The sequence below is a fragment of the Leptonychotes weddellii genome, chromosome 1 (genome assembly GCF_054177405.1).
Source record: "Leptonychotes weddellii isolate Sample4059 chromosome 1, ASM5417740v2, whole genome shotgun sequence".
Taxonomy (NCBI): Eukaryota; Metazoa; Chordata; class Mammalia; order Carnivora; family Phocidae; genus Leptonychotes; species Leptonychotes weddellii.
In genome coordinates, this window is record NC_138369.1 from 46,270,675 (window position 1) to 46,286,515 (window position 15,841).

The following is a 15,841-nucleotide window of genomic DNA, read 5'->3' on the forward strand; positions in this document are numbered from 1 at the left end:
TTCTGAACTTGTGCAATTTGAGTCTTGGACCTTAAGTGAGGGGCTGTACATTTATTCCCTTTTATACTTTATCCAATAGACAAGGTGTCCTCCCTGACTAGATGGGGTCAAAGGAGACTCCAAATGTGTTCTCATGCTCAAGAAACTTGAAGGAACATTTAGCTGACTCTTTTTAGTCCAGGGAAGAAAACGTTTATTTGAATCTTGATGGAATCCAAGGCAGCGGGGCTGGCACTAGGCAATGGGGCTAGAGAAGATGCCTTGATGCTGTGGCTTTAGTCCCCAGCAGCTCGCCTGTATCAGGTTCACCCTGGGGGCCTGGCATGATGGCTCCCTGCCGCGGGGCAGTGGGCTCTCTTCCCTCTCTCACCCCACCTGGATGGCCTGGGGATTTGAGAGGAATCAGGAGCCCACACAGATGACAGCTTGCAGGGCCCAGGGGTCTCCTACTGTCTCCTGAGAGCAGTGACATCCTAGAATCCTGCTGATCCAGGACCCGCAAAGGGCATAGGCCTGGCACCTTGCCTCTGCTTTCCATCCTGGCAGCTGGACTGCATGCCAATACTGCCCAAATGATACCCGGGTCCAGGCTGGTGCCAACGTTCAGACTACACGGAAGGAAAAGTGCTCTCTTTATTTCTCTAGACTGGCCCGCCCGCGTGTCTCCCAGAACGGGGCTCTGCCCTGGCACATCCAGGAGATGCAGTGGTGGTCATACTGAGGCCCAGCGTGGCTGCCGGCCCAGCACTGGCCTCAGTCGGTCTTCCTGAATCCTGGAAAGCAAAGCCCCGCAGGATGGCATGGGATCCTGAAGGCAGCCAGGCCTCATTTCCACCATCCCCCCAGATGCCCAAATCCTCCTCGCAGCTGGGATAATGTCACCCTAGAAGCCACGGGTCTCCATGACCCACAGCCACTGCAACGAATTTCCCCTTTATGAATTAAATGGGCTATAGGAGACAGATATCCCCAGCACAGAGCCACACAGCCCCCTGGCCTCTCAGTTTTGAGACATCATGGGAGGCACAGAGCTGCTGGTCAGAAAGAAAGAGGATCTCCTTTAGCCCAGCCCAGCCACACTAGCTGTGTGACCCTCGGCAAGTCACTCCACCTCTCTGGGCCTCAATTCCTTCATCGGTCACGTGCACCATAACCGAAGCACACCTAATAGGCAAATAAAATCCTGGCAAAACTGGTGTTTGGGTAAATGTAAAGTTCTATGAGAGAATGAGGAACATCCAGATTCCCTTCCCTTTTCTACAGTGTTCCACACTTAAGGACTTTCGCATCCATTCCTCATGTGGTTTTGCATAACACCCTTGTGCAGTGGGTATTCCTACACCCGGGGTCCAGTGGAGGAAACGGAGGCTGAAGGATGATCCTGGGCCCCAAAGCTGGTGAATTGGCAGGGGCCCCTGACTCCAGGCCCTGCTGTTTCCTATAGGCTAAGCCCTGTTTGCAACCAAAGACCCTGATAGGGAGGAAGATGGTGAACATAGGAAGGATGGAAACATTACCCATCAGCCTAAGCTTCTGAAAGAGGGGGATGAAGCCGTGCAGGACGCTGTGGATCCGGTACACTGCTCACAAACAGAGAGAAAGGAGCTTGAGCTTTGTGCCCCAGCAAGGGACCCAGGGTCACCCCCCCTACCGCCCCCCCCCATTAAAGGCCTAACCCACACAAACAGGGATTAGTGGTGGAATTTCAGGCAGCAGGTTGGGCTTAGATAATAGTACTGGAGTTATTATTATTAAAAACAATGACCTCGAGCAGCAATAACAGTGCCAGGAAATTCAGTGAATTCAGTACCCCACTCCGTGAACTGCCTTGTTTTCGATCTCTGGCTAATTCTGTTTGTTTGCCACTTTAAACTGTTTTTGTTGCAGTTTTGTGGAACTGCCCATTTTTTCCATGGGGTTTTGCCAATGACCTCACCGTGACCTTGACAGTGGTTAGGAAGAAAACACGAGCATAAGGAAATCTTTAAAAAATGTTTAGGTGGTGGCTTTCTGGCCCTTAGTGGGCGTCTGTGGCGGTCCAGCCACCACCCCTAAAGAGTCTGGGGGCGGGGGGACCTTACCCAGCCCAAAGTAGATGCCGACTGTCTCCAGGGAGGCGAAGGTGAGTAGGCCGACCCCAAGGGACATGAACCAGTCTTCGAGGGCAGCGAGGGAGAGAATGGTCAGCCTGCAAGTCTGGCCCCTCCTATCCCCCAACCTGTTCCCACGGCCCTCACCTGCGTAGTAGTGATAACACACCAGCAAGGTCCCAATGGCAAAGCAGAGCAGGACAAAATGGAAAAACTCATCTGTAAAGGCAAAGGCGAGGAATTACTATTTGCTTCTTTCTCTCTCTCTTTTTTTTGGTTACTAAAAGTAGTCCTGTCTCTGCTCCAATGTAACTTTATTCAGAGAAGCTGCTCCTGAGCAACCCAACTAAAAAAACACCCCATTTCCAGGCTTTATCTCATTTTATTATTTTTCTAACACTGACACCCCTCAACTTGTTATATTTTTATTTCCACACTTATTCTCAAAAAACAAAGAAAAAAATGTGAAACAGATTTATTCTCTGTCCCTCTCAGTAGGGTGGAGGGTAGGGATTTTGCTGAGACGCTAAAGCAATGCCAGGCTTGCAGAGCTGCCCAATATTTTTGTTTGTCAAATGAATATTAAATGCAGTAAAAAATGCAAATGTGTCACGTCTAAAAGTTTCACAATGCCCCATTTTCCCTCTCTAATCCCCCTCCTTAAAAGCAAGCGGTGATTGTCAAAACCTTTCCAGGCATATATATGCACATTTAAAAAAAACCCAAAAGCAGGGAGGTATCACAATTCCAGATATAAAGATATACTACAAAGCTGTAGTAATCAAAACATTATGGTTCTGGCACAAAAATAGACACACAGATCAATAGAACAGAATAGATAGTCCAGAAATAAAGCCATGCTTTTATGGTCAATTAATCGTCAACAAAGGAGGCAAGACTATCCAATGGAAAAAAGACAGTCTCTTCAACAAAAGGTGTTGGGAAAACTGGACAGCTACATGCAAAAGAATGAAACTGGACCACTTTCTTACACCATACACAAAAATAACTTCAGAATGGATGAAAGAACGAAATGTGAGACAGGAAACCACAAAATTCCTAGAAGAAAACATAGACAGTAATTTCTTTGACATCAGCTGTAACAACTTCTTTCTAGATATGTCTCCTGAGGCAAGGAAAACAAAAGCAAAATTAAACAAATGGGACTACACCAAAATGAAAAGCTTCTGCACAGTGAAGGAAACCATCAACAAAACAAAAGGGCAACCTAGTAAATGGGAGGAGATTTTGCAAATGATATATCTGATAAGGGGTTAATATCCAAAGTATATAAAAAACTTATATAACCTAACACCAATAATAATAATAATAATAATCCAATTAAAAATGCACAAAATGGGGCGCCTGGGTGGCTCAGTTGGTTAAGCAACTGCCTTCAGCTCGGGTCATGATCCTGGAGTCCCGGGATCGAGTCCCGCATCGGGCTCCCTGCTCCGCAGGGAACCTGCTTCTCCCTCTGACCCTCCCCCCTCTCATGTGCTCTCTATCTCTCTCATTCTCTCTGTCTCAGATAAATAAATAAAATCTTAAAAAAAAAATTATATTAAAAATGCACAAAAGACATGAACAGACATTTTTCCAAAGAAGACATCCAGATGGCCAATAGACACATGAAAAGATGCACAACATCACTCATCATCAGGGAAATGCAAATGAAAGCCACAGTGAGATATCACCTCACACCTGTCAGAATGGCTAAAATTAAAAAGACAAGAAATAACAACTGTTGGCAGGGGTGTAGAGAAAAAGGAACCCTCATGTACTGTTGTTGGGAATGAAAATTGGTGTAGCCACTGTGGAAAGCCAATTATGGAGGTTCCTCAAAAAATTAAAAATAGAATTACCATACAATCCAGTAATTCCACTACTGGGTGTTTACTCAAATAAAAAGAAAACACTAATTCGAAAAGATATATGCACCCCTATGTCTATTGTAACTTTATAACAGCCAAATTATGGAAGCAACCCAAGTGTCCATCAATGGATGAATGGATAACAAAGATGTGGTATGTGTATATTATGGAATATTACCCAGCCATAAAAAGAATGAGATCTTGCCATTTGCAACAACATGGATGGACTTAGAGGGTATAAAGCTATGTGAACCAAGTCCGTCAGAGAAAGATAAACAACATATGACTTCACTCATATGTGAGTGAAACAAACATACAAACATACGAACAAAGAAAAAAGGGAGACAAACAAAAAAACCAGATTCTTAAATAGAACACACTGATGGTCACCAGAGGGGAGGTGGGGGAGGGGAGGGGTGAAACAGGTGAAGGGGATTAAGAGTACACTTAGCATGATGAGCACTGAGAAATGTACAGAATTATCGAATCACTCTATTGTACACCTGAAACTAATATAACACTGTATGTTAATTATATTTGAATTAAAAAAAAAAAAGCAGGGCCCATTTGTACACCTACAGCTCTATCATTTGCTTTCTTCCTCTCATAGATAGACCAGGGCCGTCTTTCCATCTCAGAACATATATAAATCGCCCTGTTCTTTTGGATGGCTGCATAGTGTTCCATGGTATAAACTTAACCTAATTTATCTGTCTGGTCCCCCACTGATGAACCTAGAAGTGTCTGATTTTTTGCTGTTAGTGATGCTGCACCAAATACACATGAATCTCTGTGCACGTATTTCTGTGGGCCCCAGGCCCAGAAGTGCAAATGTAGGCTTGGAGGGTTCTCCAAGGAGAGGCGCTGAGAGTGGGTTCTGCGCCATGGGCCGGTGCTCAGGCGTGCTCTGTGAGTGAGGCCCTGCGGCACTTTGCCGGGCACTGGGCTAGTCACTGCGGAGATGACACAGGGCCCTTGACTCAGTCAAGGGGCTGAGCTTAGAGGTGGCTCTGCTGTCTGTGTCCGAAGGGCAATGAATAAGGGTCAGGGTGGCATTAAAGGCACAGGGGCTCCAAACTGAGCTCGTGCTCTAGGAAGGAGAGCGGGAAGGGGAATCACCTTCTTGCTCTGGGGTATAATGTCATGCCCTGCACTTTGGGAATCTCAGTTTTATTCAAATGAGGCACACTTCATAGCCCAGGAAAGTTCAAAAACCCTGGTTCATTTAGCTGGAGAGGGACAGAGTCAGGGGTTCACACCCAGGTCTCCCACTCCCTGAAGGTGGGCCTTTGCGAAAACCCCAGATGTTTCTAGGACAACTGCCATTTGTTTAATCAAACACCCTGGTTTCCTGTCCCTTCCTTGACCTCCTCCCTGAAGCCCTCACAGACCCCCGGCTTAGAGTGAAGGAGTTCCTTCCAGTTCATATGGCTCCTTCTCTAGAGTCTAGCTAATCCAACCTCAGGGCTTCCTCACCCCCCTTCCAGCTCCCCACTGTGGCCAGAGGGCTAGGGGGCATTTATCATCCCTGTGACTCCGTGTACAGCAGAAACAGCACAGGACCAGGGTTCAAGCCCAGGTTGTGCCACTCGCTCGCTGAAAGCCCACACTCCATGCTTGAGCCTTAGTTTCCATATCTGCACAATGGGAGTCATCGTACCACCTTCTTGAGGTGATTCTAAGCTGAGGAGTCTGCAAACAGGGCACACGACCAAGGTGGGCTATGATCGTTGTTTTTCTAGGCCACCAGCAGAATTTCTGCCCATAGAAATCTGGACCAGACAGGCAGAAGCAGCTTGGGGGCACCAATTTCCTTACCATCTTTCTTTATATTCAGTCTTCTTAACTCAGAGGCCTCCACTTCTCCTTAGGAACAAGAGAGAGATGAGTGTTGAACTTGGAAGAGGGATGGCTGGTGGGGTTTTCTCTTCCCTGCTTCACTGAGACTGACTCTCTTGGGTTCTTCTTCCTGGATCAGAAGGCACTCACCGCAGGACCAGTCAGAGCAAAGCTGTGAAGGTGGGGCTATCTGTCCTTGGGGCCCCCACTCCCCCCGCCCCTCCTCTCCACACAGGCCTGAGTCTGCATTCTGTTTCCTTTCTCCTGAGCTTGGAGGTCCCTTTCCAGAATCATGGTGACACTCTGGCTGGTGATGGCATCCCTGCTGTGACTGACCCACCCTCTCAGGCTGTCTGGTCCTGTCCTAATCCCCCAGAATGCAGGCCCCCTCCTTCTTCTCTTCTCTCTTCTCGGAGTTTGTGTATTTACCACTTGCTGGGTCAGAACCTCTTCTTCGGAGTCCTGGAGATTAGAAACTCAACATTAGTGCCAGGCTAGCTTGGACCTTAACAGGTGCCTGCACCCTAGTGGAGGAAGTAGGTGACCTCTGAAAAAGCCGCGTCAAATTCTCCAGCCCCCCAAGGAGATTTCCATCTATCAGTTGCCGGTTGCAATCCCTTTTCCTCTTGCTTGAAACCCTTTTCTAACCCTCTGAGCCCAGGTCAGAGTCCCAGGACCCCAGCTGGATTTGGAGTCCCCATCTCACACCCAATGAACCCCAACAGTAGCTGGTTCTCCCAGGGGAAAGACAGTGCCCAGACCTGTCCATCATCAGTACTGACAACCTCTCTCCCCTAAGAGGACACTCACCTGATTCTCCAGAGGGCACCACCTCTCCAGGGGCACCTACATGGAAGGAAAATCAGTGATCACATATCCCTTATCCTCTGGGTGGGGAGAAGTTACACTGTGGGGAATGTGGATCTCACTCAGAGACTTTCCATGTGATCTGAGTGGGCCAAGTGGTGACTGGAGCAAGCTGGAAGCCTATTCCATCTAAGGGGCAGCCACCAGCCACCAGCCACCAGCCACAGTAGGAATGCCTGTCTAGTGTTATAGGTCATCCAATTTCCCACGAAAAGCCAGAAATCCAGGTTTTTACATCAACTTCTTGATTATAAAAAAGGTTGGCAACTCTTGGATTCCACGGAATCAAAGATGTCATCGTTTGTGAGACATGACATTATTTTATACATTACTATGTAAGGAAAACCACTGCCAATTTTAATTGTAAGTTGCCAGTGATTTTAAGACGCATCCTGATTTCAGAGATGTCTAAATGTGAAAAAGTATGAGTTGATGAAATGTAATAATAATAATAATAATAATGCTCTATGAGCCAGATAAAACACATCTGCACACACGTGGGCACCAGTTTGCGACCTGTGCCTGTTCTTGACCATGCAAGATGCAGGTGGTGACCCTCAGCTACGTGGACCCAGCCCCACCAGGCCGAGTTCGTGGGAGCCGAGCCGGGCCGCATCCTGGGAAGCCCAGCCCCACACCCTGAGTGTTGAGCTCCTTGTCTGCACTGCTGAGGGTGATGTGAGCCCTATGTACTTGTCCCAAGCCGCAGCCTCCTCGTTAATCTGGTCTAGGGTGGTCTACCCACCCCATTCACCCTGATTCTTGGTGCCTATTCTAGTTCCTGGTGACCTCTCTCCTAGCCTGTCAAATCCTTCCCCTCAAGGGCCGGCAGGACCCCCCGGTAGCGCCCCCTGCCTCCACCACCAGTAGTCACCATGCCGGTATACTTTCCAATGTTTGGGTCAGCCCCAGGACACAGACACCAGAAGGGGGCACTCGGCACACAACAATCAACATGCTGGACTGTCTTTAAGGCTAATATGCAAATGGGAAGCATCATCTGCAGGTGACCTAAGAGTGGCCAGTGCTGAGGGTACGGAAAACATACCTACTAGAACGGCATGAAATGAGACTCCAAGAGTGTAATTTACTAAGAACTTCCAATGTCTTGGTGGGGGGGAGTAATTCACAAGTTTGTGGTGGTATCTATGTTTTCTACACTAAATATGAATTTCTTTTATGATGAGAAATAAAACCATTTTATTTTTAAGTAATCTCTACACCCAATGTGGGGCTTGAACTCACAACCCTGAGATCAAGAGTCGCATGCTCCACTGACTGAGCCAGCCAAGCACCCCAAAAACATTTTTTTAAAGACTTATTTATTTATTTAAGGGGGGGAGGAGCAGAGGGAGAGGGAGAGAGAGAATCCCAAGCAGACTCCACGCTGAGCACAGAGCCAGATGTGGGGCTCGATCTCATGACCCTGAGATCATGACCGGAGCCGAAATCAAGAGTTTAACTCAGTCGGCTTAATCGACTGAGCCACCCAGGTGCCCCCAAAAACCTTTTCAAATATATGTAAATGTAACAGTTTCTCTCTCATTTTACACCCTGTGAAACTATTCTTACACTACTTGAGTAATTATAAACATTTTTCTAAACCAAGTAATACTTGTTTTTGTGTAAAAAAAGGGAAGAAAGAAAATCAGAAAATTCAGTTAAGCAAATAAAACAGTGTAACTATTACTCACAGTGCTACCACCCAGAGGCAGTCATGGGTAATATCTTGATGCAGAAATAAAATATTTCATTTACATTTCTTAGAATGTGTATGTGTTTCTTGTTGTTTCCTGGGTTATTATCAGGTGTTAGGAGACTACGTAGATTATAGAAATGTTGGATTAAACAAAATTAAGATTCTTTTTCAAGTAATCTCTACACCCAACATGGGGCTTGAACTCACAACCCCAAGATCAAGAGTCACACACTCTACTAACTGAGCCAGCCAGATACCCCATGTATTGAACAAAGTTAAGTGGGTTTTCTTGACTGCAGTATGCATTTGTTAGGCTTTTTGGCAAACTGGTTCATTCTTACAAATTGTCCCCATTTCATCAAAGTGCTTCCAAGCAAAGTGCCATAATGTTTATATCTCCTTGCCGTAATAATCACGATGCCCAGAGATAATTATTCCATAACATGAGTTTTTTCGAGATGAGATCCTTAATTTTCCTGTGCACCTGTAAACAGCCCACTATTCCAAGACAGTGGGTTGCAAATCATGTTTCATTTTGCTGGCTGGGAAGCTCAGGCCCAGAAAGATTGGGTGACTGAGCTAAGTCGCCCTGCAAGTCAAGGCTATAGTTCAGAAGAGAATCCGGGACAGTCTCACCAAGGCAGAAAATGCATGCCTCCATCCCCATTTACCAATGTTCTGACCATTTTTCTTGCCATATCTCCTATATTTTCCTAGCACTTTTCAGCCATGAAACACCCTCATGAACTTGTTTCTATCCAACAAAGCCCAAAGCCCTCATGTCCTTTGTGTAATTCCATTTTTGTCAAAGCCACTGGACAATGACTTACCTCCATAGAGCTGAAGCTCATCCGTCAAAAGGTCAGGCTCCTCATGCTCAGCACCTGAGTGGAGACAACCCCCTTTAGTCAGCTCTCCCCATCACAGCACCCCAGGGCAGCTTCCATCTCCTGCACATCTGAAGCCTTAAAAAGTAACACGGTCCTTGTTTGTGCTGGGCGTGAGCCGGGCAGTCTTCAAGGGGCAAGGCAGCCTTACAAGTACTTTCCCTTTACCCTTTCTAACTCCCCCCACACACTCAGAGGTGACTGTGGTCAGTTTCCTGAAAAAGAATTGAGGGTCTGAGTGGACCTGGGCCTCCTTCAAAGTCAGTAATAAGAGTTGCCATTTATTGTGCACTTACTAGGTATCAATGTGGAACTAAGTAATTTATATTTAATATCTCACTAGATCCTTACAGAAATCCTATGAAGAAGGTATTCGTACCTCTCCCTCCCCCATTTTATGGGTAAGGAAACTGAGGTTCACAAAGTTAAATTATTCCCTGAAGATTGCACAGCCAGTAAGTGGAAATTCCAGGGTTCAAACCCAGATCTGACACCCAAGCCTGCAATCCTAACCCCTTTTTTAAAAAGATTTATTTATTTATTTGAGAGAGAGAGAACGTGCACAAGCACATGCACAAGTGGGGGGAGGGGCAGAGGGAGAGAATCTTAAAGCAGACTCCCCGCTGAGCGTGGAGCCGGAAGTGGGGCTCCATCTCACGACCCATGAAATCATGACATGAGCTGAGAGCAAGAATTGGATGCTTAACCAACTGCACCACCCAGGCGCCCCCTCATCACTTTTATCTTCAGAAATAGAACCCAGAATTCAAATCCAGCTTCAAGGGCAGCATTTATTAAGCATCTCATGTGTGCCAGGTTCCGTTCTAGGCATTAATCCAGGCTCTTTCCCCCATGCTCTTTTTTTTTTTTTTTTAAGATTTTATTTATTTGACGGAGAGAGACACGAGAGAGGGAACACAAGCAGGGGGAGTGGGAGAGGGAGAAGCAGGCTTCCCGTGGAGCAGGGAGCCCGATGCGGGGCTCGATCCCAGGACCCTGGGATCATGACCTGAGCGGAAGGCAGACGCTTAACGACTGAGCCACCCAGGCGCCCCTCTCCCATGCTCTTTTCTTGCCACAATCCATTTAGGCCACAATTTACTTAACATTTTTATTTTTCCAAAATTCTTCTCCTGGTTGTCAAAATAGAACATGCTCACTGTATAATAGTTATAGTATAGGACCAGGTCAAAAGAGTGAAAATAAAAATCACCCATCATTTAACCATCCAGAGATAACCACTACTAACATTTTGCTATTTTTCCTTCCGGTCGTACTCATCACCACATACGTGTGAATTTTTAGAGTATGTATGAGATCAAACGAATCTTATGATTTGACATATTTCTTTTTCACTTCAGAGATATGTGAAGAATAGAGTTGTAGGCAGGACAGGGTGTACTTTGGTGGTGTTGGACATTAAGCTGCTTGCTACCCGCACCCTACTATAAACAATGCCGTGAGGAACATCCTTACGCAGGCACGCTCGGTCCCGCTGAGAAACTCAACGGTGAGCTGGGCGGGCAAAAGAGAAAGGGCAAGGCCTACTGCCTACCAGGTGAGCTGTCCCGGGGGGTGTCCCGCCCCCTGGCTTTGCTGACGCTGTCCAGTTACTCCTGGGTGCTGGTCCTCATCACTGCTCTCTGCAGAGAACAAACACAAGCTGTAGGAGAACCTCAGTCTGGAACGAGCCTGAAATACATTGATTGGTTCTGGTGTTCTCAGAATTTAGCCTATATGAGGAGGTCTGGAGGAAAGAGAGGTCTTTGGGGAATGGGAGGGGTAGGAGATCTGCCATAAACTTTCTGTGTGATCTTGAACAAATCATTTAATATTTCCACTGCCGCTTTCATGAAGATAAGACAAGGTCATCCAAGGTACCATATTACAAGCCCACGGCTGTGTCATCTCTGTGTCCCCATATCATGCTGACTCTGTTTGTTCCCACCAGGAAGGCCCTTCCCATTTGTCTCCTTTATCTTGAAGATTAAGGGGTAGGAAGGCTTTTCCAACTGCCCCAGCTCACGCTCATCTTGGCCCTCCCTCGTCTGGGGTTACCATAGTATCAACTGTCTGTACTTGACACGGTGGGCACGAGGGCCAGTGGTAGTGGTGTTCATCTCTCCAACCATCTTGAGCTCCTGAAGGACAAGGCCTGGGTCCTCACTCATCGAAAGGTGCCTGGAGGAGGAGCTTGATCAAGACTTGAAGAATGACAGACTTATTTGCACTCTTGGACAGTCAGCGTTGCAGGAAGTTCCTGGTTTCAGGTCCAGAGGACTCCCTTTTCCTTAGGATGACCAAGATGGCTCCCACCCGGGCTAATGTCCCTCAGTGTGCTTGGGAAACTCCTGCTCAATCGTGGATAAATTTCAAATTTCCAGGAAGCCAGTTAACTGTGCTTTAAAATCAGTGCATGTGATCTCAGCTAGATACAGAGAAAAAGGTATCAGGAAGTACATCAAGATTACAACAGCAGTATTTATCTCAGAAGATAGGATTTTGGTTGGCTTCTATTTTCTTTTTTTCTGTATTTTATAAATATTAATCAGTGTTAAAAAAAAAAAAAAGGCTTTTTCGGGTGCCTGGTAGCTCAGCGTCTGCCTTCGGCTCAGGTCATGATCCCAGAGTCCTGGGATCAAGTTCCGGATCGGGATCCTTGCTCAGTGGGGAGCCTGCTTCACCCTCTGCCTGCCACTCCCCCTGCTTGTGGGCTCTCTCGTGCTCACTCAAATATAAATAAAAATCTTTAAAAATATCAAACAGGGCGCCTGGGTGGCTCAGTTGGTTAAGCGACTGTCTTCGGCTCAGGTCATGATCCTGGAGTCCCGGGATCGAGTCCCGCATCGGGCTCCCTGCTCGGCGGGGAGTCTGCTTCTCCCTCTGACCCTCCTCCCTCTCGTGCTCTCTGGCTCTCATTCTCTCTGTCTCAAATAAATAAATAAAATCTTTAAAAAAAAAATATCAAACAATGCAGAAAATGAAAGCAAAAATTACTCCAAATTCTGCCTCCATCAACATACAAATGAACATTATATTTTAGCTTTCTCTATGGTATATTCATAATATATAACTTTTTTTAAGTAGGCTCCATGTCCAGCATGGAGCTCAATGTGGGACTTGAACTCACGACCCTGAAATCAAGACCTGAGCTGAGATCAAGAGTATTTTTTATAAAAGGCATTATAGAATTATATGTTGTCTAAAACGAGGACAACTTTTGTTTTTTTGTTGTTGTTTTTTTTAAAGATTTTATTTATTTGACAGTGAGAGATACAGTGAGAGAGGGAACACAAGCAGCGGGAGTGGGAGAGGGAGAAGCAGGCTTCCCAAGGAGCAGGGAGCCCAATGTGGGGCTCGATCCCAGGACCCTGGGATCATGACCTGAGCCGAAGGCAGACGCTTAACGACTGAGCCACCCAGGCGCCCCGAGAGGACAACTTTTGTATGTGCACTCTAATTCAGTTACTTAAAAAATTAACCCTGGCAGAAGGAGTCAGTTTGTTGCTGGTGCCCCCCGTATCCAACCCAGAGCCTGGCACATGCTGGAGCTCAATAAATATTTATTGAATAAATGTAAGGAAACACACTAATATGTGTTTAGTGGTTATATCTGGGTGACAGAGCAAAGGATGATCTTCTTATTCTTTCGACTTCCTTATATACTCCACATTTTCTACAGTGTTCCTATGTGGAATCTTTCACAATAAAAAGTTTGTTTTGTTTTGTTTTGCTGAGAGAGAGAGAGAGCGTGCACATGAGCAGGGGGAGGGACAGAGGGAGAGGGAGAGAGAAAATCTTAAGCAGGCTCTGTGCTCAGCGCAGAGCCTGACATGGGGCTTGATCTCACGACCCTGAGATCATGACCTGAGCTGAAATCAAGAGTTGGCCGCCCAACTGACTGAGCCACCCAGGCGCCTCTCACAATAAAAAGTTTTAATTAAAAAATAATAGGATACAGTAAAAACAAAAAGAAATGTAGGGAGAGCAGTACTGAATGCTAGACTATGAGTTCGGGTCCTGAGTGTGGAGGAGGGCTGGGGCTGCAGCGAGCTACCCAACCAGGCCTGGGGCCTTGGGCGCCATCTAAGCCCAAAGAATGAGCAGGGTCTGAGTTCTAACAGCAGGCCACCCATTGTGGATCAGAGATTGGAATCCTGATATCAGTATGTCTCTGTGCTTCTGTTGATTTTCTTGTTTTTTCTTGGTGTTCTGTTTTGCTGACTATAGGTAGTCCTATGTGTGCTGTGGAGACCTGAAGGAAGGGGCTCATACCCACACTTGGGGGAGAACATTTGTGGCAGAGCAGCACCCCTGAGGGTCAACCACAATCAGAAGACAGAATGTCACCTCCCACCCAGGGAGGAGAAACAAAAGGACAGGCAAGAGCCCCCTTGCACCTGGAAGCTCTTCTTCCAGGGCTAACCCTAACAGGGGATGGGGTTATATACGGTCCACTCTTGAACAATACGGGTTTGAACTGCACGGGTCCACTTACACGCAGATTTTTCACCTCACTGTGCTATAAATGTATTTTCTCTTCCTTTTCTTAATAACTTTTTATTTTCTAGTGTACTTTATTGTAAGAATACAATATATCCTACAGACAAGATACAGAATATGTAGCAATCGCTGTTTATGTTTTCGGTAAGGCTTCCAGTCAACAGAAGGCTTTAGTAGTTAAGTTTGGGGGGAGTCAAAAGTTATATGCAGATTTTCAACTGCGTGGGGAGTCAGGGTCCCTAGACCCCATGTTGTTCAAGGGTCAATTGTACTTTTTAATAAGGGCAGTGGCAGGGTACTTGGGTGGCTCCGTCGGTTAAGCGTCTGCCTTTGGCTTGAGTCATGATCCCAGAGTCCTGGGATCAAGCCCCATATTAGGCTCCCTGATCAGCAGGGGGGTCTGCTGCTGTCTCTTCCTCTGCCCCTCCCCCTGCTCGAGCTCTCTGTCTCTCCCTCTCTCTCTCAAAGAAATAAATAAAATCTTTAAAAGAAAAAAATAATAAGGGCAGTCCCATGAGGACTACAAATAAACCCACTGGACCCACCAATCACTCATTCTCCTCTGTCTGGAGAAATAAGCATAGATTTTGTAGTCTTGAGCCTCAGTCTCATCATTTGTAACGTGAGGATGTGAGGCCAGGGCTTTGCAAGCATTTTTTAGGATTTAGCCTGAGAATTCTTCCCCCAAATAAAACCTCAGGCCGAAGCCCACTCCATAAAGCAGATCTTAGTGCAGGCATTCTGGTGGAGGAGTAGACCAAGCCCGCCCCTTAGGCCCCCCAGTCCAGGAAACACCTCCAGGGATCCCGAGTTGGTTACTGAGCCCTCTGAGAGCAGGTCATTCAGCCTCCCCGTGCCTCAGTTTCTTCACCTGTAAAATGGGAATAATAATAGCACTTTCCTCAATGGGTCTCTATGAGAACGAACTTAGTTATTACATGTAAAGTGCTTGGAACAGTCCATGGCCCATAGTAAGTGCTCAATAAATGCCAGGCACGACGCTGCTGGTGCTATCCATTCCGCCTAACATTTTGAATTAAGAGAATAAAAATGAAAGGACATTCTGCTTTCTATCAGAGAATAATATGGCGATTTGTAATCAAGGCCCAATGGGAGATATTCATTTCCTGTTAACCCACTGAAGAACTTGTGGGGAATTGATCCCGAGGACACAATTTGTGCCAAAAATTCAAAAAGTAAAAACCTTTGAGCAAGGTTGCTTATGAGCATGGTAAACTGGTGGAAGGTTGGAGGATAATCTTTTTTTCTTTTTTTTTTTATTAACATATATTATTTGTTTCAGGGGTACAGGTCTGTGATTCATCAGTCTTACACAATTCACGGTGCTCACCATAGCACATACCCTCCCCAGTGTCCATCACCCAGCCACCCCATCCCTCCCACCCCCTCCCCTCCAGCAACCACCTCAGTTTGTTTGCTGAGATTTAGAGTCTCTTATGGTTTGTCTCCCTCTCTGGTTTTGTCTTGTTTCATTTTTCCCTCTCTTCCCCTATGATCCTCTGTCTTGTTTCTCAAATTCCTCATATCAGTGAGATCATATGATAATTATCTTTCTCTGACTGACTTATTTCACTTAGCATAATACCCTCTAGTTCCATCCACGTCGTTGCAAATGGCAAGATTTCATTTTTTTTTTTTTGATGGCTGCATAATATTCCATTGAATATATATACCACATCTTCTTTATCCATTCATCTGTGGATGGACATCTGGGCTCTTTCCATAGTTTGGCTATTGTAGACATTGCTGCTATAAACATTGGGGTGCACTGTTGGTGGATAATCTTAACACTTGTTTTTTAGAGCTTTTACTACGTGCTAGGTGCTAAGACTTGACAAGTGTAAAGAATGTAATCCTCACAATAATCCCATGAGGTAGTAACTTCTGTTATCATCCCCAACCTCCAGATGAGGACCCCAAGGCATATAGGGTTTAGCAATTTATCCAAGGACACATAGCTTGTGAGTGTCAAAAAAAGGATTTGGACCTAGGCAGGCTGCTTGAGCAGACAGATGCATTGAGTTCAACACCAGAGTGCTCCTGATAAACCTCAATGTTACT

The 15,841-nt window shown here is 46.1% G+C and overlaps 1 protein-coding gene across 4 annotated transcripts in view; it reads right to left on the reverse strand.

The window, feature by feature from the left end:
- Window positions 1–615: 615 nt before the first annotated feature.
- TMEM40 (transmembrane protein 40) overlaps window positions 616–15,841 on the reverse strand; it is a 32,549-nt gene continuing 17,323 nt past the window's right edge. For 2 of the 4 annotated variants that reach the window (XM_081822503.1, XM_081822509.1), the window contains exons 4-12: window positions 9,200–9,253; window positions 6,614–6,649; window positions 6,233–6,265; window positions 5,783–5,830; window positions 2,238–2,309; window positions 2,082–2,156; window positions 1,811–1,942; window positions 1,518–1,580; window positions 616–773 (exon numbers count right to left, since the gene is read on the reverse strand). In XM_081822503.1, the coding sequence (XP_081678629.1) occupies window positions 754–773; window positions 1,518–1,580; window positions 1,811–1,942; window positions 2,082–2,156; window positions 2,238–2,309; window positions 5,783–5,830; window positions 6,233–6,265; window positions 6,614–6,649; window positions 9,200–9,253 (533 nt within the window). In that variant the 3' untranslated portion in view covers window positions 616–753. The remainder of the gene's footprint in view (window positions 774–1,517; window positions 1,581–1,810; window positions 1,943–2,081; window positions 2,157–2,237; window positions 2,310–5,782; window positions 5,831–6,232; window positions 6,266–6,613; window positions 6,650–9,199; window positions 9,254–15,841) is intronic. The other 2 variants (XM_031035548.2, XM_081822519.1) reach the window with 2 other exon arrangements.